Source organism: Terrapene carolina, unplaced genomic scaffold (genome assembly GCF_002925995.2).
Source record: "Terrapene carolina triunguis isolate 2854851 unplaced genomic scaffold, T_m_triunguis-2.0 Scaffold210, whole genome shotgun sequence".
Lineage (NCBI taxonomy): Eukaryota > Metazoa > Chordata > Testudines > Emydidae > Terrapene > Terrapene triunguis.
This window is the reverse complement of record NW_020664561.1, coordinates 51,873,373-51,896,704: the sequence shown is the minus strand read 5'-3', so window position 1 is coordinate 51,896,704 and position 23,332 is coordinate 51,873,373. Positions and strand designations below refer to the sequence as shown.

The following is a 23,332-nucleotide window of genomic DNA, read 5'->3' as shown; positions in this document are numbered from 1 at the left end:
CGCGCTGGGCCGCGGGCTGGGGCCGGGCCGGGGGCCGGCGGTGCTGGCCCGGGGGTGCTCGGCCAGGGGCCGGCACCCCAGGGCCTGAGCCGAGCCAGGCTGGAGACGCCGGGGCCGGCCGCCGGAGGGGGCCAGACTGGGCCGTGCCTCCTCCCCGCCCCCTTACCTGCTGCCTGCTTCCTGCTTCCCGCGAATCAAATGTTCGCGGGAAGCAGGGGAGGGGGCGGAGTTGGGGCGGGGACTTTGGGTTAGGGGGCGGAGTTGGGGCAGGGGGCAGGGCCGGGGCCCCGTGGAGTGTCCTCATTTGAGACACTCAAAATATGGTAACCCTAGCTAAACCCAGGGTTGTGAGTTCAATCCTTGAGGGGGCCATTTAGGGAACTGGGGTAAAAATCTGTCTGGGGATTGGTCCTGCTTTGAGCAGGGGTTTGGACTAGATGATCTCTTGAGGTCCCTTCTAACCCTAATATTCTATGATTCTTTGTAACAGCCCTTAACATAGTTGAAGACTGTTATCAGCTCCCACCTCAGTCTTCTTTTCTCAAGAATCTTGGGGAGAACTGTTAGGTCATCTAGTCCCTCTCCTTTTCTCTGATGCACAGTTGTTCCTTACTGAATATATATGTTAGTGCTTCATCATCTGTCCAGTTGAGATTTTAATGACCCAAGCCGTGAGCTTCCACCAGTTCCCTTGGAAAATTATTGCACACTAGACTTCAAATAACATTGGCAGCACCTTTGTGCTGCACAAATTGGCAGCACCACCTGCTGCACAAATAATAAATCGGTTGGTAATGAGTGGGCTGAGGGGCATAAACAACAGTTCATATTTTATAAAGCTAGTTACTGGAAAATTAACATTTATTCTCCTTTTCCTCCTTGACTTTAACCCACTTCCATTTTGTGAGTGTAACACTGGTGCTTAATTATAGTGACACCCGTTTGCAGTACCAGACTGCATCACTGTGTCCCTGTGGGGTCCTTCTAATGCCAGTATAATATGAAAGTGTCAGGCAGGCGGTCTGTGTATTATAAATAGGGTACTTCATCCATGATAAGCGATTATTATCTTTCTTTCCCAAGTGGAAAAGACCTATATAACTCAGGAAAGTGCGAGTGATTTAGCCCTCCTGAGTAAGAATCCAATGAGTCCTGAAGGGGACCCTACCTATGCCGTTATCTTGTTGTTCAACTTGAGATATTCAATTTATTATACGGGAATATATTTTCAGAAGTCAACGCTGGATAAAATAATGTTAGAGGCTGTTAGGCCAACAGTACAGCACAATTTAGTGTCCCTCTGTGATGGCCTTCTAAAAACCTTAATCACCTTTGGTAAAGAAGAAAACCACTGTTAAAGTTCACTGCCGTTTATGAGCAAAAGGTGTTATATTCTTGAATTATTTCAATTATTGAAAAAAAATCTGGATTTTTCCCCATTCTGTTTTGTGCAGTTTTGTGGTGGTATTGTTGTAGTTTAAGGTCCTAAATGCTGCAAACGCTTATACCATGCTTAATTTTAAGCATCCGAATAGTTCCATTGATTTGAATGGATATGCTTAACTTTACGTGTTTGAAGGATAGATGTGTAAAATTTTGACAGTGTTTCCACTGTTAGACATGCTTTTAAAGAAATTATAGCTAGGAAAAAAATTCTTCAGAATATGGGCTTTAAACCAGAGAAATCCCTAGAGGCTTAATTCTTATTTTGGCTAAGGATGCATCACCTCATATGGTATCTTGGAAAATTTGCTACTGTGTTTGCATTCGGTGTAGATAAATAAATAATAATGAATATTACTTAGCACTTACATAGTTTAAATTCATGAATATCAAAGCACTTTACAAAGGCAGTTAAGTAGCATTATCCCCATTTTACAACAGAGAAACAGATTCAAAGAGAGTTTAATTGAATCTGTGCGTGAGGGGACAGAACAGAGACATACTTACGCACTATGAAAGCAAAAGCAAAAGACTTTAAATATGTTTGTATTATTCACAGAATGGCCAGCAGTCCTGGAAGTAATGCATCCCTCTCCCGTGAGAAAACCATACTCTCAGAAAATTGTCAAGCAAAGAAATCGCAGTATTCTGAAGAGGAGACTTTTTATATGAACTGCAGAGCAGCCTACCTAGCTGTTTTTAAAAGCAGCTTAGAAAATATTAAATCAAAAGAACAACTCTGTTTAGGTAATGAGTAGGAGATAATTTTCTTTACTTGAATTTTGTGTGTGAAGATTACAGTAGTTGATTTTCAAACCAACAGCCAGCATTTCACTGGTGGAAATACCCCAGCGCGTAATGGAGCTTGGTCACAATAGCTTCTTTTAAGGATTCAGGCAGTTCTTGGTGGGGTTTGGGTTTTCAAGCATCAGTGGCTGTATCTATAAAGACACTTCCAAGGTTTATACCTATTATAAAATATATCATAGTTTTTCAAATAGTTTACAGAAAGTACTTTATCTCAATAGTTTTCATTTCCCTCAAATTCCTAATCTATATTACTAGGTATTGGATGGTTCATGGAAGTGGGAACGATATACAGAGCTTTTCACCTCTAAATCACCACTCTGAATGAGCAAAAGTCAATACCACCTATCAGCTATTGGGGGGCCTAAGTGAGTTATTTAACAGCAGCACATTTGATGGTGGCATCGTTGCCTACTTGAGGTGGGCCTGGATACTGCTCTGTGGTGGTGACATTTTGCAATAAAGTGTTTTCCTCTCTCTGACAAGTGATAAATTACAATGAGTTATTCTCAGTTCAGTTTCTAGTGGACAAGTGTCCCTAGCACAGAAAATCACCATGGCAACTGGCATTAATTGGCACAGTGGTTTGCAGTCTCATCAGAAAAGTTGTTAAATGAGAAATGGAGATTGACCTACCCTTTCACCCCGAGTCATGGTCCCCCAGATCAGGGTTGAGAAACACTGACTATGTGGTATGTGAAAATCTTTCCCTGCCTATGCTGAATGTGTTTTGTGCATAAATGGATGACTTCAGTGTTTCATAAGAACTACGTACATTATTTTTTTAAAAATATAAATGTACCTTAAGTTAAAGCACTTCTCAATTTCCTAAATTTCAAGCCAGATGTTTTATTCTTTTATCAATATTATTTTGGGCTGTCGATTAATCGCAGTTAACTCACGCGATTAAGTAAAAAAAATTAAATGCAATTAAAAAAATTAATCGTGATTAATCGCATATTTAATCGCACTGTTAAACAATAGAATACCAATTGAAATTTATTAAATATTTTGGATGTTTTTCTACATTTTCATATGTATTGTATTCTGTGTTGTAATTGAAATCAAAGTGTATACTATTTTTTATTACAAATATTTGCACTGTAAAAATAACAAACAAAAGAAATAGTATTTTTCAATTAACCTCATACAAGTACTCTAGTGCAATCTTTGTCTTGAAATTGCAACTTACAACTTTGTCTTGAAAGTGTTTTTTTGTTATATAACTGCACTCAAAAACAAAACAATGTAAAACTTCAGAGCCTACAAGTCCACTCAGTCCTATTTCTTGTTCAGACAGTCACTAAGACAAAGAAGTTTGTTTACATTTACAGGAGATAATGCTGCCATCTTCTTATTTACAGTGTCACCAGAAAGTGAGAACAGGCATTTGTAGCTGACCTTTGTAGCCAACCTCGCAAGATATTTACGTGCCAGATGTGCTAAAGATTCATATGTCCTTTCCTGTTTCAACCACCATTCCAGGGGACATATACTGTTTCTTTTATTTATCATTTTTACAGGTCTCACTTTCAGGTGACATTGTAAACAAGAAGCAGGCAGCATTATCTCCTGCAAATGTAAACAAACTTGTTTGTCTGAGTGATTGGCTGAACAAGAAGTAGGATTGAGTGGACTTTCAGGCTCTAAAATTTTACATTGTTTTATTTTTGAATGCAGGGTTTTTTATATAATTCTACATTTGTAAGTTCAACTTTCACGATAAAGAGATTGCACTACAGTACTTTTATTAGGTGAATTGAAAAATACTATTTCTTTTGGTTTTTGACAGTGCAAATACTTGTAATCAAAAATTAAATATAAAGTGAGCACTGTACACTTTGTATTCTGTGTTGTAATTTAAATCAATATATTTGAAAATGTAGAAAGCATCCAAAAATATTTAAATAAATAGTATTCTATTATTGTTTAACAGTGCGATTAATCGCGATTAATTTTTTTAATCGCTTAACAGCCCTAGTATTATTCTACTTCATTGTGTGATTAGGTGACATCCGCAACAGTCCAACAATGTATCTTTTTGGTTTGGTAAATGCAGTTAGTAGTCGTAAGTATAAATACTTGATTGAAAATTATGATGCTTAGAAAAAGTCTACAAAAATAACTCAAAGTTCCACATCTAATTGGGTGGAACTATGAAAACAACCAATTTACACAGTAACTGGGGGGAGGGGTAGCTCAGTGGTTTGCGCATTGGCCTGCTAAACCCAGGGTTGTGAGTTCAATCCTTGAGAGGGCCACTTACGGACCTGGGGCAAAATCAGTACTTGGTCCTGCTAGTGAAGGCAGGGGGCTGGACTCAATGACCTTTCAAGGTCCCTTCCAGTTCTAGGAGATAGGATATCTCCATTAATTATTATTTATTAAGTTAGTGAAAAAATGGTTTCTAAGTTGGGCTAGGGGCTGGGAATTGGTTTACTTAAAATGTTTTAATTAGTTATTCTGTTAAATGAATATTTGGAATAGCTTTCACAGTTCCATCTAGAAATCTGTTAAGCTTCAGTGTTGCCAACTTTTATCATGTATCACAGTATTTGGTTTTTTTCTTAAAGCCCCAGCACCTGGAGTCCTATGATTAAGAGAAAAACTTAGCTTACTTTTTTTTTTTAAATAAAAGTTTCTAGGCCTCATGGTTGCAGAGAAAAGCTTGAAAACATGAACCGTAAAAAGGCTAAAAACCAGGAGGCATATAAAAAGAACCCAAATCTGTATTTTTTTAAAAACCCTCATGATTTTGAAACTAATATGATTTTTGAACACTTGGAATTGGCAATGCTGCCATGTTGCTTGCTAAGGGTTTATCAATAGTAGATTATGGTGCCAGAAAATGGCATCTTTGTAGAAAACCACAGAGGTTATGTAATCACAGAACAAACAAAAAGTAAATAGAAAAGCATTCTGACACACTATGGTCAGTCATAATATTTAGGGGCACTGTACTCCTCTTTTCCTTAGCATAAAATTAATTATCTCCAGACTTTCATTCTCTTTAATCTTTGTCCATACCTACATCATGTGAGCTTTTTACCAGGAAGCCAGTTAGCATGTAAATCTGATGGTTTCATACTGAAAGCTTCTCTCCAAATACCAATACTTGAAATACCATTCTCTAACAAGCATACTCTTTCAGCATATGACTCAGTCTTCAGCAGACTGTCAGGGTTAAGATAGAAGCCCCTGTATAACATCCTAATGATGGTTTTAAAATAAGAGTGGTGTGAACAAATGTCATCTCTTTTATATATGTGCTGTGCCTTTCATCTCTATCCATATGCTACTTGGGCACATAGCAAGTGTTTAGGCATTTTGGTTTCAAGGTCAGCTAAGAAAGGGCAATTACTAGTTCAGGCTCCCAGTCTTCTCAGAGCTGTGTGTGAACTTTTTTTCCCTTTTAAACTTGTAATGTAAGAGTCGTTATAGGCTTATGTAAAAGCTTAGCGTAAATCCTGGCAAAGAATCAAATCAGTGGTGTCAATATTGAAGCATCTGTGGTTACATGATGTTTGGTTAATAACACAAACTGTGCTATTAATTTAGAGCCTGCTTCGACAAAACCTTAGAGGAGTCGTAGTTGCTCACTGAATGTACTATAATGTAATGTCCTATCTTGTTACTCAGGTATGTAGCAGAATCCAGTTAAAGAAACATAAATAAAAGATGCGGTCTAAACAATCTTTCAAAAATATGGTCTTGGGAGATATGTTTGTAGCAATCACTGATCTCCCTTGAATGATAAATGATACAGGTAGCAGCATCTTGCCGTATATTTATCAAAACACATTTATTTAAATACAAGTGAATAATCAGTTCATGAAGGGTGCTAGATTGACAGTCCACGAGACTGGGTTATCCACATAACAACACACATTGAGAATGATTGCCCTTCCTTAGCTGACCTTGAAACAGAAATGCCAAAACAGTTGCTATGTACATGAATGTACAAGAGGTACATGAATAAAGACACGAGCTATCCCATATTCACCAGCCTCCACTCTGTGCCCATTTGTTCCTTGGGGGTCACACCTTAGATTAGCAATAAAGGTGCCAATTATGAAAAGGGGTTCTTTGGAGATTCTTTCTTTATACGGCCCACCTACTAAGAATTGTGATGATACCACCAACTCATTTCAGATAGGCTACTGAACAGCACTGAGCTGGTAAAGACTTAGTCATTACAGATCTGGATAAAAAGCAAACTACTGACCTACCTAGAGAGTTCTCCTAAACCATCTAATTCTCTGAAGTGGGTGGCGGGTTATGACATCTTATTAACTAGACAGCATATTTGAGTTTAGCTTGAATTTAAGATAATACCCTCTTCACATTATAAACTGATGAAAGCCAAATGTAAGTGAAGATTTTTCAGAAGCTAGCTAGAACTAGCAAATCCAACTTCTGTAACTGCCATATACAGGAGCAGTGGGACTTGTTGCAGACATTTTATCAGCTTTATTATTATTATTTTATTTTTTATGATTGATTTTATTATTAATTTTATTGTTTATTTATTATTTTACTATCTAACAGTTTACTGGGAATTATTTTTCTTTATACATTTGAAATTCATGTTTTATAATATGAACTGTTTGGTTGATGGAGAAACAATTCTACAGCTCATTTATGGTAGGCTGTGCACTGGGAGCCTGACCCAATTCCTATTAAAGTAAACGGAAAGACTCTCATTGATCTCGGTAGATGGATCTGGCCCAGAATATGTGGCTTTACAAATAACAGGTTGTTATATTAAAGCCTGCGGATTACACACAGTGGGCCAAATCCCACATTTACTACTTGTGGGGGGAGTAGGGAGGAATTTCCCTTTCAAGTGAGTGGGTATTTTGCCTGATTGAGGGTCTGATCTTGCAGGTCTTACTTTTGTGAGTAGTCCCATCGAGTTCAGTGGTTCTGTGTACACAAGTAAGAGATAGCTGCTGACCGGATCCTAAGGGCTAAATTGTGGCTTTGCCACAGCCCTGTGTATGAGGCGGCACATAGTTCTAGTAGCACTTAGACCCAGCCTGTATCTGGCACAGTGCACTTCCCCAGTATGCCATTGAATGCATTGGGAGGGAAAGAAACGTACAGTGGGAATGTTGTACCCCATCAGAGGCTTAGGCTTCTCTGACCTTCATGCTGCTACCCCTGGTATGGGTAGCCTTGCACCCTCTTCCTTCCCAGTGCGGGTGCACAGGATGGTCCCCCGTGTAGCATTAAATCAGGAACACAAGCTGGAGTCTACACCCATGTCACAGCTACTGCAGTTAAACAAAGGTTTATCATTCATGCCTACTTTTGCCTTTGATTGATTGGATTAAAAAAAACCTGCCGTAACCTATGAACTGATTACAGGATAGTTTGAAAAAATCATATCTATTTTGTCTGTCAGTGTCAATGAAGAGTTGATATTATATATTATTGTGCAGTGCTTCAACAGGCTGGAAGAAATCCATCTCAGAAGACGGTTAATCAGTACTGGACTCCCCAGACCACCACACTGAATTTTGATGATTTTTGTAATATCTTAAAAAAAGAAAAACCAGCTACAAAAACAGAACTGCTCAAAGCATTTTTAAAAGTAGATACAAATAATGATGGATATATTTTGCACACTGAACTTTATAAAATTCTTACAGTGGTAAGTATCGTGGAAGGTAAATTACAAATTTTGATATAGAGCTATAATTTTCATAAAATTGGTATAGCAGAAGAACCAATCTTTTAAAATTTTAAAAATCACAGAAACAATCCTGAATATTCAAAAATTGATTTTGTTAGGGGGAAACAATCTATATCTGAATTATTTTAATGATTTCTTTTTAAGTGTCATACTCCCTTGGCTATCTTTCTCTCCCTCTTTCTTATTTCTTTCCCCTTACAGTCCTGAAGTTGGGTGGTCACCCAACTGCTCCTCTCAATTCCAGCCCATAATGTATGAAGATCAACAGAAAAATAATTAAATTACTTTTATTTAAGGAAACACTACCTATCTGTCCTGCACTGGTGCAGTTGAATTGGAAGCACATAGCCCTTGCTAAGTTCAGTGCCTAGTACTGTTTTGTTCCAGCAACTTCTATGCAAATCCCCTGCTCTTGAAAGGGCCTTTTGCAGCCCTATGGGACAGTTTCATTAACTTAGTAAAGTTTGTTCAGTTATTATCCTCCCTTCACACATTTTGTCTCATTCATGCATGCTCAGAAATAACTTTCCCCCCTCTCCTAAACATGATAATTATGGGGTCCATGATCCCATTACAGCCATGACAAAAATACCACATCACTGCAGCCATACCCCTGAGCTCAGCCTCTTACCTCATCAAGTTGCACAATGTAAGCTGTGATAGAGCTAGAAGCATAGTGCATAGCAAGTTGGTGTATGAATTTACAGTGCAATAGCTTGTTGCACACTAAGTGGCCAGGCCATGTGAACTGTGCTGCTGCTCACTAAAAGTTCCATAGTATACTTTGATGTGTGCAATATGAAGCATTTAATGCGCAGCAGCAGGGTCCACATAGACCAGGGGTAGGCAGCCTATGGCCATGCGTGCCAAAGGCGGCACGCGAGCTGATATTCAGTGGCACTCACACTGCCTGGGTCCTGGCCACCAGTCCAGGGGGCTCTGCATTTTAATTTAATTTTAAATGAAGCTTCTTAAACATTTTAAAAACCTTATTTACTTTACATATAACAATAGTTTAGTTATATATTATAGACTTATACAAAGAGACCTTCTAAAAACGTTAAAATGTATTACTGGCACGCGAAACCTTAAATTAGAGTGAATAAATGAAGACTCGGCACACCACTTCTGAAAGGTTGCCGACCCCTGACATAGACAGATGGCAGGACCCTTAACAATCAGGTGCTGTATGATAGTATAGATAGTAGCAACAACAGGGAAATGATCTTTGTGTAGTACAAGGTGAAAGAAGCAGGTCTTGAATATAGCTATAGCCAACACCATGAAGGGCTATAAAATCAGTAGGTCTAATTTAAAGTAAATCCACCATTTTATAAGGAACCAGTGTAAAAGAACTCAGCATGGGCTTAATATAACAGCCTAAATAAGTGACTAAAATCTAAAATATTATTAAATTAGCTCTTGGTTGTAATATGTTAATTAGATTATATGTAACACTAGGATTGAACCTAGGACCTCTGGAACTAAATGCATGAGCATCTACTGCATGAGCTAAAAGCCACCTCTCTGTTAGCAGACTCATTAATCTCTAAGTGGTCTAGTTGCCACTAGAGGGGGACAGAGCACCACACCCAGCAGGCATGGGTTACATATAAATATTAATTTAATTGACTGGGAGTTGCTACGCTACAAACCCTCAGTGCCTGGACGCCTACTAAAGTCAACATTAGTTCCACACATGGAGGGCTTGTAGAATGGGACCTTGAAATTGCATGAGCTTAGTTATTCATCTTCCAAGTATTTAGTAGTGTTTCAAATACATTCAAATATCATTTACAATGCTGATCACTATTTTGGGGATTCAAACTCAGACCAATGTAAATGTGCTGCAGATAAGATTTCTGGAACGAATGTTAAAGTATACCTATTTCCTTTGTGTAATCTTCAAACCAGTGATGTCGGTGAACAATGTTCTTTAGTAGGAACTGACGTTTAAACTGTTTATCACAGAGAGGTGAGAAGATGACTGTAGAGGAAGTGAATGCCATCACTAAACTGGCTGATGTAAACAGCAATGGCAAGCTTGATTACAACAAGGTATGGTAAACAAGGTGACAATACTTTTGTATATGATGTTGGATTAATCAAATTCTATAGCTACTTCCTAAGCCACACTCATAGGTTTTAGTGCTGATATTTTGAAGTTTGCCGATGACCAAGTGCTGGAGGCAGGGCTGGTGCAGGTGATATGGTTCCCAAAGGGCTTCATATTGTTATTTATTTTATTTATTTATTATTAGTATTGCCATAGTGCCTAGGAACCCTGGTCATAGACCAGGACACCATTGTGCTAGGAGCTGTACAGATAATATGGGAGCACCATTTCCCTGGCGCACAATGCATTTCCTTTGGTAATAGCCTCAAACAAAGGTCACTTTGTACTGGTGAATCTAGCTATGTTCAAGGATACAACCTGGTTCCAGGGGTGGGACTGGCAGCAGTAGCAGGTCAAGGGTGGCAAATGAGAGCAAACCTGGATATTCAGCATGCATTAGCACTGTAATGTCTTTTTAATCTATATTATAAGTACTTTCTTGGATAATATGCAATTTCTTTTGTGGGGGAGGTTATTGCTTGTACTCGGCATCTATTTTTCAAAGTAGAATATCTCTTCAGTTTTATGTTATTTCAAACTGTACCTCTAAGCAATGACTAAATTTTAAACAGTCAACAGTCCACAAAAGACTTGCACCATAAACACAGTTTCACAGAAAAACAACAACCCTCCATTAAAAATTAGACATAAAAACAAGTCCACAAATGTCTAGCAGATAATATAAATTATCTGTTGGGGTGAAATTCATATTTCATTTTCATTTTATAGTGCGACCTCTCTACTGAATTATGGCTCCATTTTTACTATGTCACTTGAGAGTGGTCATTCTGATTCATGAAAATAAAATGAGCATTGTGCTTCAAGAGAAACTAGATTCCGTCTATTGATTTATCCTGTGCTTACTAATGTTTGTGTTTTCCCCTAAAACTGTATTAAATAATGTTTCACTTTTTCATTGTGCAAAGTTTTGTAAATTATATATGACAACCAATGAGCAATGTCGTAAGACTGCACTAGAGAAACTAGAAGTTGACAGTAGACTGAGGCGTCAGCAGTTTGGAAGTCAAGTTGAAACCTCCTCTGAAAGGGCAACAACACCAATATCAAAACCATCATCAAGGACCACAAGGAAAACTGATCACAAGCCAGCACCAAAGAGAGGTATTTACTTTTCCTGCAGGGAGGCTCCATTCCAGGAGACAGGGCACATTCTCCCAAGTGAATCAGCAGATTGAGTAACTTTTTTTTTTTAACTTTTCTCATACTAGCACAGACTAGACTAATAATCATTTTGACTTTGGCAACCACAGAAAAGCGCCACTCGGATTTCTGAGCCCCTTGCTCAACCAGACTTTGGCTGCATCTCTTATCTAAGACCATCACATTTTTCTTAGGACTAAAATCAGTTGATTCTTGTGTGACACAGTCCAGAGGGAAGAGAGAAAATGAGTGTACAGATGTTGCAGTATGTCAGGCTATTTATCTCATATCCTGATAAGAAGTGAAGCCTAAAACATTTATCAACAGGAAAGATATTAGCATGAATTTTTAAAGCAAGGTATTTAAACATGTGAGTAGTCTTATTGACTTCAATATATCTACTCATGTGCTTAAAATTACACAAAGGCTTAAGTACCTTACTGAAGAAAGGCCAAGATTACAGGAATATAATGACAGTATATGAAATATCTGCATTTGTACATAGAACATATCGGTCACTTTTGGTTTCAATTCAAGGAAAAATCATGCTGAAATTGAAAAAATGCAAAGAAATATGTCAAGAGGAAATGAAAAGACTGGGATTGTGTGGTCTAGAAAGAATGTAAGGAATACTTGCTTGACGTGTACAAGGAGGGAGATGGTGGTAGTGGTACTAGCCCATGGTCAGGCGATTAAATAATCATAAGAGAATTCAGTTTATTTTAATGAAGTTTTAGTTTTTTTGTGTGTGACTTTGAATGCAAAGATATACGAATAAATACCATTTGTAACATTCTGAAACAATGGAAAACAGACAGTGTAAATAAATAAATATCTATGTTATAGGTGACAACAGAACTTCTTCAAGGCCTTCATCCGCCCAAAGTTGCAAAGAATCCATTTCTTCCACTATCAGCATGGGCACCAGCAGTAACACAAATTCAGAGCTAATTGAGCCAAACACAGTAAAGGTACTGTGTATGTTCTGTTTAAATTATGCTGTTTTCGTTTAAGCACACACATTGTTGCATGTTAAATAGAAGCAGTTTTCCTCTGATTTTTTTCTCTTATGTTAGTAGTTTGTCAAGGACAGCTGTACACTACAGAGAGATTTCATGATGCAAAATATTATTAATATTTTTATATATTGTTGGTTTTGTTGACATTCAGTTACTGAAAATAATTTTTCAGGTGTGAAGGTTTAATAAAACAAAGTATATTTTTATAAATGAAACCACTGTTGGATAAAACATATAATGACTTTTTGAGAAATTTAAAATTGAATAATTTATTAGATTGGTGAGAACTTTAAATGCTTAAGTAGTCTGAAAGATTTGTATCATAAACCTTTATAAGAATGGTAATTGGAAATAAATAACAGATCTCCAAACATATTCAGTTCAATGAACATTAATTTGTAAATATATCCTGTAGCCTGCAAATATTGATTTTATATTTAGACTAATATGTTCTATAAGTATTTTTGTTTAAATAAATCACTCATTCAATATAAATTCCTGTGGGAGAAAGACAACAAAGTCACTTTGTTAAGTCAATATTTGTAGAGTGTTAATATTGATCTTTTTCCTTTGTTTTCCCTTTCTTGACTCAACCTTTACTAGTTTTCTTTCAACAGAAAATAATAGCTACAGAAATATAAAACATTAACTGGAAACTGCTAGGATACATTAAAAATGTGCACCTTGAGACCTCTGTGTAAAAGGGAAAAAATGGTTATGACCACATAGTATAACTACTGCTAGAAAACTGAACTGATTGTTCTCATGAGATACATTTTGTTTCAAATAACAACTCTGTATTTGTTATTGAACTCTGAAGTCCTTTATATCTTTAACATTGCTGGATAGTGACATTTGTTCTATATTAAAATTTAAAAACATGATCTCAGAGGAATTTTTTTTCAATCTGTTTAGGTACCTGCACCCCCATGCAATTTAACCTCAGTTCCAGCATGTTCAAACATGATCTGTAGTGTGCAAAATCATATAGTTTCCCAAAATTGGACCCCTCTTTATTTTCACAAGCAAATAAAGTTTTAATGAAAAGCAGTTTTAGAAAGTGACCATTAGTGATTACCAGCATATCTTTCCTCAGAAATTAAACCAAATATTGGTCAATAAAAATAAACAGATGTAACTGGTACTGCTAATTTGTTGCATCCATACTACCTAAGGGCCCTAGCCAAAGCCCACTGAAATGAATGGACAGACACCCAATGATTTCTTGGGCCTTGGATCAGGACCTAAGAGCATACATTGTTCTCATTCATTTTGTATTCACATTTATTTTTCTCCACAGTTCATCTGTTTTCTGGGACAATTAGAAAGTGTTGTTTTGGTGGACTTGGACCAACCCTGGTGTTACTGGTCTGATAGCTGAACATAGTGTAATTCAGAACACTTTGAACCTTTATACATTAAAATTGCCATGGACAAATGTAGCTTATTGTACCCTATGCACAATATAACCCTTCCAATTCCAAAATATTCTTTATTCAGTGGAGCTGTGTGACAAATTCAAAGAAAGGCATGTCCAATATTTTAAGGATCTAACTTATTATTTTAAAGAACACCACAGACTCCCAGCCATTTATCATCTGTGTCCACAGAAAACTTAAAAAGGGGCCTCTTTTTTCAAAAGCAAACTGTAGTCTGCACAGATCATATTCTGTTTGGCTCCCACTCAGGAAAGAATAACAAGAATCAGGCATCAAGTATATCCAGGTCAAAACAATTTGCAAAAAATTAAATATTGTTAAATCTTATGAGGGCGGAAAATGGTCACTTGGGTCAATTCAGGCACAAGTTTGGAGTCAGGAGATCTGTATTCTGTTCCCAGCTGTTCCAAAGACTACCTGTGTGACCTTGGGCAACTCACTTCAGCTCTCTATGCCTTAGCTTCTCATCTGTAAAACAAGGATAAAAATGCTTCCCTAATTCACAGGGGTGTTGTGAAACTGGTCACATTAAGGTTCCATTTCTAAATAGTTTGTAAAGGGTAAATTAATAATCTGTCATGAGCATGTTCCAGACATGAATAGTATTATAGATAGTTATGAGCATATTAGTGGAAGGTGTATAGATGGTGATGAGCAACCTGTTGGACTCTATCTATATGTGTACACTGCCACCGGGAGGTGTGATTCCTAGTGCGGGAGACAGACTTGAGCTAGTGCACTATAAATAGCAGTGTGGACTTTGCGGCACTGACGGTGGTTCAGGCTAGCCACCCGAGCTCAAACCGCAGGGGGCTGGGCAGGCTTGTATTTAGGTGACTAGCCCAAGCCACAAGTAATGCCACAACGTCTGCACTGCTATTTTTAGTGCGCTAGCTCCAGCTGAGCTAGCACAAGTCTGTCTACCTGCGGTGGGAATCACACCTCCCTATGCAGTGTAGACACACCCTATAACAAACTGTAACAACAACAATGTAAAACATTTCTTTATTTCTACGAACCATTATTATTTAGTTAGTTCTCCATGCAGATTTAAAGCAAGATTAAATCAAAAGCCTTTTTTTAAAAAAACGAAAGCATCGTATCCTGTTTTCATATTGTACTGGTGCATCTGGCAAGTGTATCACTGAGAATAAGCTTCTCCTGCCAAGAACACTCACCTTCAACATTCTGCTCTCTGTGTACGTGAGAAGCTCTCCACTGACATCAATGGGAGATCTGGACACATAGCAGAATACTGAAAAAGAGATCTGAGAGGAGCCTTCTGCCCCAAAGCAACATAGTTATATACTTTTTTTATGCAGTTCATGTCCTGCATTGAAATGTAATGGAGAAAAACAAAAAATAAGCACAACCAACTCAATTCTTAGTGAAGCGTGTGCCAAGATACTGCTGTGACCTATTCCTGAAGGGATGAATCCTGCTCCCTCCGTGTGGAGGGGCCCCTTGCAGTGGAACTAGTGAGATTCTGTTTTGCAGGGAGGATAGTAGGGATAGGATAGGTATTGGCAGATCAGGGCCAGGCACTGATCTAAAGATTTGGCTTGAAGTATATGAATAGTCTCTTGCACTAAAGATGCCTTTTATTTGCATTTTTGTGTAGGTAACTAGACATTTCCTATAATCCCCATAATGCTTTAGAATTGGAATGCCAATATATAAGACTTACATAAAATAAAGTATTCTCCCGTGATGGGTATTGAAAGCAATAAACACTTTTCTGATGTTTTCTCACTGATTAAAGTAAACGTAAGTGTTTGTTTTCCAGTTTACCTTATATTTTGTGCTTTTCCATTTCACATTCTCCATTATGAATTGGAATAAAATACACTATATGTAGGCTGAAAATCAAACCAGGAAGGTATTCTTTAAGCGTTTATAATGCACGTTTTTGCAATGTGATATTGTTGATAAATTAAAGAGAGTATAGCACCACCTCATGCTCTGTTTAAGCATAACAAGCCAGTATTTGAATTCTCAAGGGCTCTCAAACTGTTTCATAGTGCTGACTGCATCTGAATGGAGAAAAATTTTTCTCAAGACCCAATTAATCCCTGCATTTTGGGATTATAGCTCATCCTTGTGATAACTACCTAAATTACTTAACATGAAAAAGTAATGGTAGGAAAGTAGTAGCTGTCTTTAATGTGATGTTACAGTTGGAAACAAGGAGAACCATCAGATATGTGGTGAGGTGACTCCCCACAGGCCAGCAATGGTCTACGGATCAGTTTGGGAACCTCTGCCCTAGTAAGAAATGGAAGGTAGGAAATTATTTTTTAAGAGGCATTTTTGTACGTGATAATTTACTGTATCTTTTTTAAAAGATACAACACATTTGGCTGCTCTTTAAACAATTTATTGTGTACCTTTAAATCTCTTAAAACCCAGTCCTACTATTTCATTAGTTTAACCCTTGAATTTCATCTCACCTGAAATGTTGATGGTTTGTTTTTCAAACATTTGTGTAAGCTATTAAGTTTAGAGACTAAAGTGAGTTAACCAAAGGCTTTTGTTTAATTTCCTCAGCTCTGTCAAATTTCAAGGACAAATCTCATTTTGCGGCATAAGGATTTTAGGGTAAATAGAAGTTATGTGCATACTGTAACAGCAGTTCACCTGGGGAGGAATATTCTCCTCAGTAATGATATAAGGGGCTATCTTGCACATTCTTCCTTTAGCACTGATTTATGTTAACAGTAAACTTAGTATAATTTTAAAATGTTGACCCTAACTTCTTTTATAGGTTTATGGAACTCCATCTTTCACTCAATCTCAACCCCTTCACCATTGATCTCCAGTTGTTTTTCACCTCTCTCTCTCTCTCTCTCTCTCTCTGCCATTTGTTCTTTGCAGGTTAGGTGACTCTTCCCCCATCACATTTCTAGGGGGCAGGGTTTGTTTGGTAAAGGTCAGTGTAAAACTTTGAACAGACTCTATTCAGGGGTCTCATTGAGATCAGGTCTATTTCTAACCAAATAACTAACTATCTCTCCTAGTTCCTGTTGAAATGATTTTAAAAATATGAAGAACTCTAGCATGTTAGTCTTTTATATGGGTAGAACTTTGCAGTAAAGATGGTAGGTTAGAGGAAGGGACTTGGATACCTAGTTCCCCTTAGGGATTGCATGTCCAGATACCTATGGAGCTTTGCATATCTGAGCTTAGAGTTTTTGGTACAGTGTAGGTTGAGGAATTCTGTTTAAATGGAAAAAAGGCTCTATAAGAATTCTAAAACATACAGTTTATCATCAGCTTCTTTTCAAGGGCTAAAAAAAAAAGTGAATTGCGCATAGTCTCAGTTACCACTAAAAAGTGATCTACATTACAAACTATAAGTTAGCAGAATTTGGCATGATTGGCAGGCTGAAATGAAGATAATGTATATGCTACCAAAGACTCTGGATGCTGAGGCTGAAATAGTTGTCACTTGGGGTCAAGTTTGAGGTAATTGACATGGCAGTGTCAACATGCTTGCATCACAGATGTACAATAATAAAGTACTTTGAGTTTACAGTAGTTTCCAGATGCTACCAGTATGATAAGATTCAGAATTATCAGTATTCACCCATATTAGCTTATAAAAATAAAGCTGAGTTTCCAAAATTTTGTTAAGAATATTTTTCTTCCTATAGTTTGAAGTTATTGTTTCAGCTGGATTTGTTTCTCTGGTTTCTTTTTGGGGTTGTTCTATTATTTTGTATAATTGTTTCTTAATAAATGAATGATTCAGAGGCTGTATGTGGAAGTAGAGAAAGTATTTTTGATAGGATCTGCAGAACTTTTTTTCTCCCAATAGCTGTGATGACTTTGCTCAAGGAAATTTTACTTCTCTGTACTTTTATACTCTTTTTACAGATAATTAAAGCAAATTTACTTATCTCAAATTGATATTGTGAGTCTTAATTTGTTTGTAACATACCATTAGATCCTCAAACAAAAGATGCTAGCTATAAAAGGGCTTGATCCTGCTTCCGTTGTCTTTGCGGTGCAGTAATGGGTCCCAAAGGAAGACGTATGTTACTCGGTGACTGATTAGAGATATGCACTTATGAATGGGCAGATCTACATATAGGGCCCAATCCTGCAAACACTACCAAGTGTTGTACTTGGTGCCATTAGTCTATTTAGTGTAGCAAATGCTATGGGCCCAATTCTGTGTTGCCCCTCACTCCGTGTAGTCATTACACCAGTGCAAAATGCTGTCTAGTCAGAATGGCTATAAATGGGTATAAAACATTATCTAGTCAGAATGGCTGCATTTTACACTCACTTTTCACTGGTGTAAAAAGTTACATAAGGTGAAGTGCAATGGAGAATCTGTCTCTAAATCCAGTAGTGATTACAGAATAAGGGCCATAGAAAATTACCAATTTCTTAGAACAAAACTAAATAAGCAGTTTACCAAGGGAGACAGATCTATCATAAAATGTTGTTATGGGGCATTATCCTTACAAGAAACATTGTATTTTATTATGCTCTGTTTTATTGTTGTTTAAAACAGATGAGAGGCAAAAACTACAATGGAAAGGTTCCAGAAGCTAAGCTGTGCTCAAAAACAATGTCAATAGACTAAAATGTCAGAGGATAGTGGTCTTCCGTTGCTAGGAAAATATCCACAAAAAGCTTGAGGGATTTTCAAAAATAGGCAAAATCAGTTATTCCTTTCTTCCCTCAAGGTTGGAAACATCCAGTGACAACACTCCTATAATGACTTTGTTTCTGTTTTCCAAGTGATAGCTTGAGGGAAATTTTGGAACATGCCATTTTTAAAATACCTAGTCTATAATTGTTGTTGTATCTTGGCAGTAGCAACATAACTTCCCTAGAAACCTTGTATGCAAATAGTGCAATCTTCCTTTTTTATCTTTCCACTGGCTTCAGCAATAGCCAAAATAATTGCTTTCTGTAGAAAGAGGGAGAAGAATTCATACCCACTTTAGCCAAATTCTGGCAAGCTTGTGTCAGAGTTCATGGCAACTGCACGGTGCACCTGGGTTTCCCCTTACTGACCCAGCAAGTGTACCCATTCTCAGGCTTCCAGCTCCCCAGCTATTGTTGGGTAGAGACACGTCTCACTCCCTTCTGACTGGGGTATTTCCAGACTGCACAGTTTCCTGCCCAGCCCAGACAGGTTGCCCAAGTGTCCCTGCTTGCTTCTCTTTCAAGACAGATAACAAGTGTAATTGCTACAGATATAGGTTGCCACAAAGACTTCCTGTGCAAGCCTGCTTTATTCGTAAGGTAAAAAACACGACAGAGAAAACATATTTCAAAACAATAAAAGAACATACACACATGCTAATAAGCTTACCAGAATGAACCCCAACCTTAACATGGACTCTAGCAGGATCAGTTCTTAACCCTCCTTCTCTTCCCCCATTGAAGGGGATCCTTGTGGTTACCAGTTCAGCTTCAGAGCAAGCACACAGTCTTGTGAGGCTTCAGTAGGCCCAGTCCTTTTAACCCTATCCTAAGGATTGGGGCCTTCCGCGGACCAGGGGACCTGTCCCTTTGCTGGATCAGGAAAAAGGCCATGAACCAGTTTAAAACCAGACTATTTATCCAAACCCCCTTCTTTTGTCTGTTGGTCTCTGAAGAATCTAGTTTGATCTAGTATATGCATCTTTCTCCAGCGGGATGGTTTCTCTGGAGATGTCACAACCTGAGTGAATTTGCCTAATCACCCCCTGTTCTCCTATTTACCCTTCCCATGGACGTACATATAGTTCCACAATAGCACATACACAGTTGCATTTTTAATACAATGGACTCCAAAAGTTTAATACAGTTTAATTTAATTCAGTAAAGTTCATTCAGGATATTGCAGAAAACTGTCAGTTTGTTGCATCCTGAATGAAGTGTGTGTATCAGGCCAACTTGTGTTAGATTTTTGAGGGTGATGCAGCTACATGTTCGCAGGCCCAGATCCCCCAAAGTTATTTAGGTGCCTAACAACCCTTGAAATGAATAGGACTTAGGTGCATAAATATCTTTTGAGGATCTGTGCCTCGGGACCCAATTCAGCAAAGTACTTAAGCACCTGCGTTAATCCCAGTGACTTCAAAGGGACTTTTGCATGTGCTTAAATGATTTTCTGAATTGAGGTGGATTTAAGTTCATGGGGTCTTCGGTGAATAATTCATGATTAATTTATTTGACAAATGTTACCTGCTTGTGACTTGTCTGAACAAAGAATTCTTGGTTGTTCAGCCAGTTCATTAGGTTCCCTGATTGGATGACCCGATGGAACTAATAACAGCACAGTTTTCAAATTGCATATTCAAGTGTTAAATTCTCAGTTTGGAGTTCACATAATTGGCTAGTTATGCAGCTCAAAATTCACTTTCCGCAAATATTTCAGAAGCTGAGAGTAAAATTTGTGAAGCAGGTTTGCTAGAATATCTGCAGAAAGTGAATACAAAAGAGGTGTACATGCTGCTTAGGTGAATTCATTTAAAAATTCAGAGGAGTATTGCAGGAGATTTTATGCAGCCTTCACCCAGCTGTAGCTAAGACCAAAATAATTTACTGAGAGAAAAGCATTAAAGACCAAGATGAACTTCTAATATACATATTTGTTTTTGTTTCCAGGATTGGCAGTGTGCACAGTCCAAAGGATGCTTCTTCTTAGAACAAGATGGTGAAATCATTACTCATAAATATAAGTTGTACTTACCTCAAAGGTCAACAGTATATATCACCATTAAACCTTTAAACCTTAGCCAGTTAGAAGGTAAGCATATTTATATTTTGTTTGTTTGGAGAATCAGCAGGGAGGTCTGAGAAACTGACATGTCCTGCAGAATACCCTATGGAACTGCCAGAGATTGCTCTGAGACAAGGTGGATGAGTTAATATCTTTTATTGGACCAGCTTAAAGCTCAAAAGCTTGTCTCTCTCACCAACAGAAGTTGATCCAATAAAAGATATTACCTCACCCACCTTGTCTCTCTAATATCCTGGGACCAACACAGCTACAACAACACTGCATACAGGGTCAGATCTCCCTACAAAAAATCTAGTATCTCCAGTAATGCAGTAGTGGACACCAGTGGTTGATGGTCATGGTCTAACCTTGGATTTACAGTAATGTTATAACCTTTTTACTAGCAGTATGAAAAATGTGGGTGGCATCTGGTCATGGGTGAGTTGAGTCCTCCACTGTCCCTCTGCCAAGTTATGAAGTTAGGACCTCTGCCACTGAGTTTATACAGTCTCCTGTTTAATCAATAAGGATATGATCTGAAGTCACTGTGTAGGCAACTGTTGACTTCAGTGTGCGTTGGATCAGGCCCTAAATGTTTAGCTTTTTCTGATCTGTCCCTGTTGCCTATGTCTTTTTCATACACTGGATAAGGAAAGGTTTGTGTGTGGAAGGTGGTAAAAACAGCCCTGGGAAAGGGCAGCCCTAGGGAGCCAAACAGGAGCGGGCTTGAGGCAGCCAATCAGGGCCAGGCTGGGCCAGTATAAGAAGGGCGAAGGGAGGAGCTGGGTCAGAGTCTCACTCCAGCCTTGGAATGGGAAGGACTTAGCTGCCTGGGAGCACAGGGTATGCAAAGCAAAAAGCGGAGCGGAGCTCAGGCCCGGCTACCTCCCAGGCTGAGGCCTCGCTGAAGGCCAAAGCAGGTGCTGGTGCTGTAGAGGTGCAGCCCGGGGATAGGCAGAGGCAGCTGGTCCAGCCCCCTTGCCAGTGATGAGTGGCCATCACAGACTGCAATTTACCCAGGGAAAGGGGGCTAGATGATGACTGACAGTAGCCACTGAGGCAAGGTGGGCATAGAGGGTTGGGGGTTCCCCTGGGAGGGGAGACCTAGAGCGTGGGGACTGCTGTGGGGCAGAACCCCAGCATAAGGGGCACTGGGGTCCGGGAGGGACACGGGGCCTGAGGTAGGAGAGACACCGGCCAACAGGAGGCGCGCCGAGTGCTAATTGAGCTAATTCCCAGACGACCAGCAGGAGGTGCCATGCCAGTGAGTCAGCGATCTGCTACAATTTATATATATAACATCCATATATATCTATATCTAATGTGAGTGATCAATTTGAGGCATCTTAAAGTAACCTAATTTTCAGAAAGTGCTGAACACCCATCCTCTGAAAATCAGGCTCTGTTAAAGTGTCTGAATTTGGGCACCCAAAATCACTAGTCACTTCTGAGTTGTCCCACCAGTTGTAAGCAAGCACATTTATTTACTGAGGTTATTAATAACACATTAAGAATATTAAAAACACATTAGATGAACACCCTCAACTTGAAGTCTCATCAATTTCAAAATATGTGTTGTTACTGCATCTGTCCCCTCCCAATTCTTGTGCTTTTACAACCACATTTTATATTTAAAATTTTTTTCTCTCCGCTGTTGTTGTATGAAGATAAACTGACTATCATGAAACTGACTATTATGTGCTGACAAATACACAAAATAAACAGGAAAAAATAGACAAAAATAATTTTCTCTGATCTCTTTCAGTAATGGCTATCTTAGGTGTTACTTGTAACAATAATTGGCTAAAACTTTTCAGACAGGTGTGGTTTTTGAGTTGACCATGTCCCTTTAAAATACAGTTTGCTTGTCACTATTTATGCACTTTGTTTACTGTCTGCATTTCTCTTTGCTTAGTCAGTGAACATCACTGAAGTTAGTTATACTTCTGTTCATAGTCACCTTCGCTCTTACGTTCTTAGTATTGCAGTGTTGATGTCCCAAACACTTGAGCAATATGTTTATTTGCTTAAAATTTGCTTTCATTGGAATTTTAAAAAAAATTCTGTAGACCTCAGATTTGATAAAAGCTTGCTATTATAAAATTTAACTATTAGCAACAAATTTGATAATGTCCCTTAAATTGTTTTTTATTTTATTTTGCATGTTTTCTGGGAAACAAAGATACAAAACTCAGTAAGTGCTTTTTGTTTGTGCAGGATGTCTTGTACTCCCAAATGACAGTGGTAAGAGCTAAAATGTATGATAGCATTTTATGATATTAAGGGTCTCTTCATGTTTCTATTATAAACCTTGTCTGAGGGGTTCGTAGCATGTCCATCTTAATTTTCATCTGTCTGAAGGTAAGGGCCAAAACTGGGCAAAGCTGGGATATTTGACCCCTCTACAAGCATTCTGCACTCTATTCCTCCTACTACGTGACCCAGCAGTGCATCCAGTCCCCTGGCTTGGACATTTTTCTCCAAAAAGCTGTCACTTTTTTCTGCTCAGTCATGCATAACAGATGCTATTGCGTCCCAAACATGCCTGAGAATCTTCTGTAGTGGTTGCTGCTATTCTGCAAATGATTCTGAGACATAGCTGAGAATCAAAAGCTCCTATTGCATCTGACAAAGAAAAAGGAGGTGGTGTATTGACTACATATGAAGCAGGAATATGTCTAGTAGCACAGCAATTCCCTTTTTTATGAGAACTTTAAAAAAACTTTGAGGTTTTAACAAAGGAGAGGGCAATGCTTGTGGTACGTAGCAACAACCTAACATTAACTCACACAGAATTGCTAGATGGGAGGGAAACTGAATCCTGTACTATGGTTTTGCTTTTGTTGTTAACTTGAAGACCACTAAGTAGCTAATTTGTTTGAGGGCACCAGGGCTTGAGAAATTGCACAAAATCAGATGGAA

The 23,332-nt window shown here is 38.3% G+C and overlaps 1 protein-coding gene across 1 annotated transcript in view; it reads left to right on the top strand.

The window, feature by feature from the left end:
* Positions 1-23,332, top strand: part of LOC112115939 (EF-hand calcium-binding domain-containing protein 7) — a 40,044-nt gene that overhangs the window by 1,567 nt on the left and 15,145 nt on the right. Inside the window, exons 2-7 of the mRNA XM_026655651.1 lie at positions 2,003-2,190; positions 7,695-7,906; positions 9,920-10,006; positions 10,991-11,186; positions 12,072-12,196; positions 20,296-20,437. Of these exons, the coding sequence (XP_026511436.1) occupies positions 2,004-2,190; positions 7,695-7,906; positions 9,920-10,006; positions 10,991-11,186; positions 12,072-12,196; positions 20,296-20,437 (949 nt within the window). The 5' untranslated portion in view covers position 2,003. The remainder of the gene's footprint in view (positions 1-2,002; positions 2,191-7,694; positions 7,907-9,919; positions 10,007-10,990; positions 11,187-12,071; positions 12,197-20,295; positions 20,438-23,332) is intronic.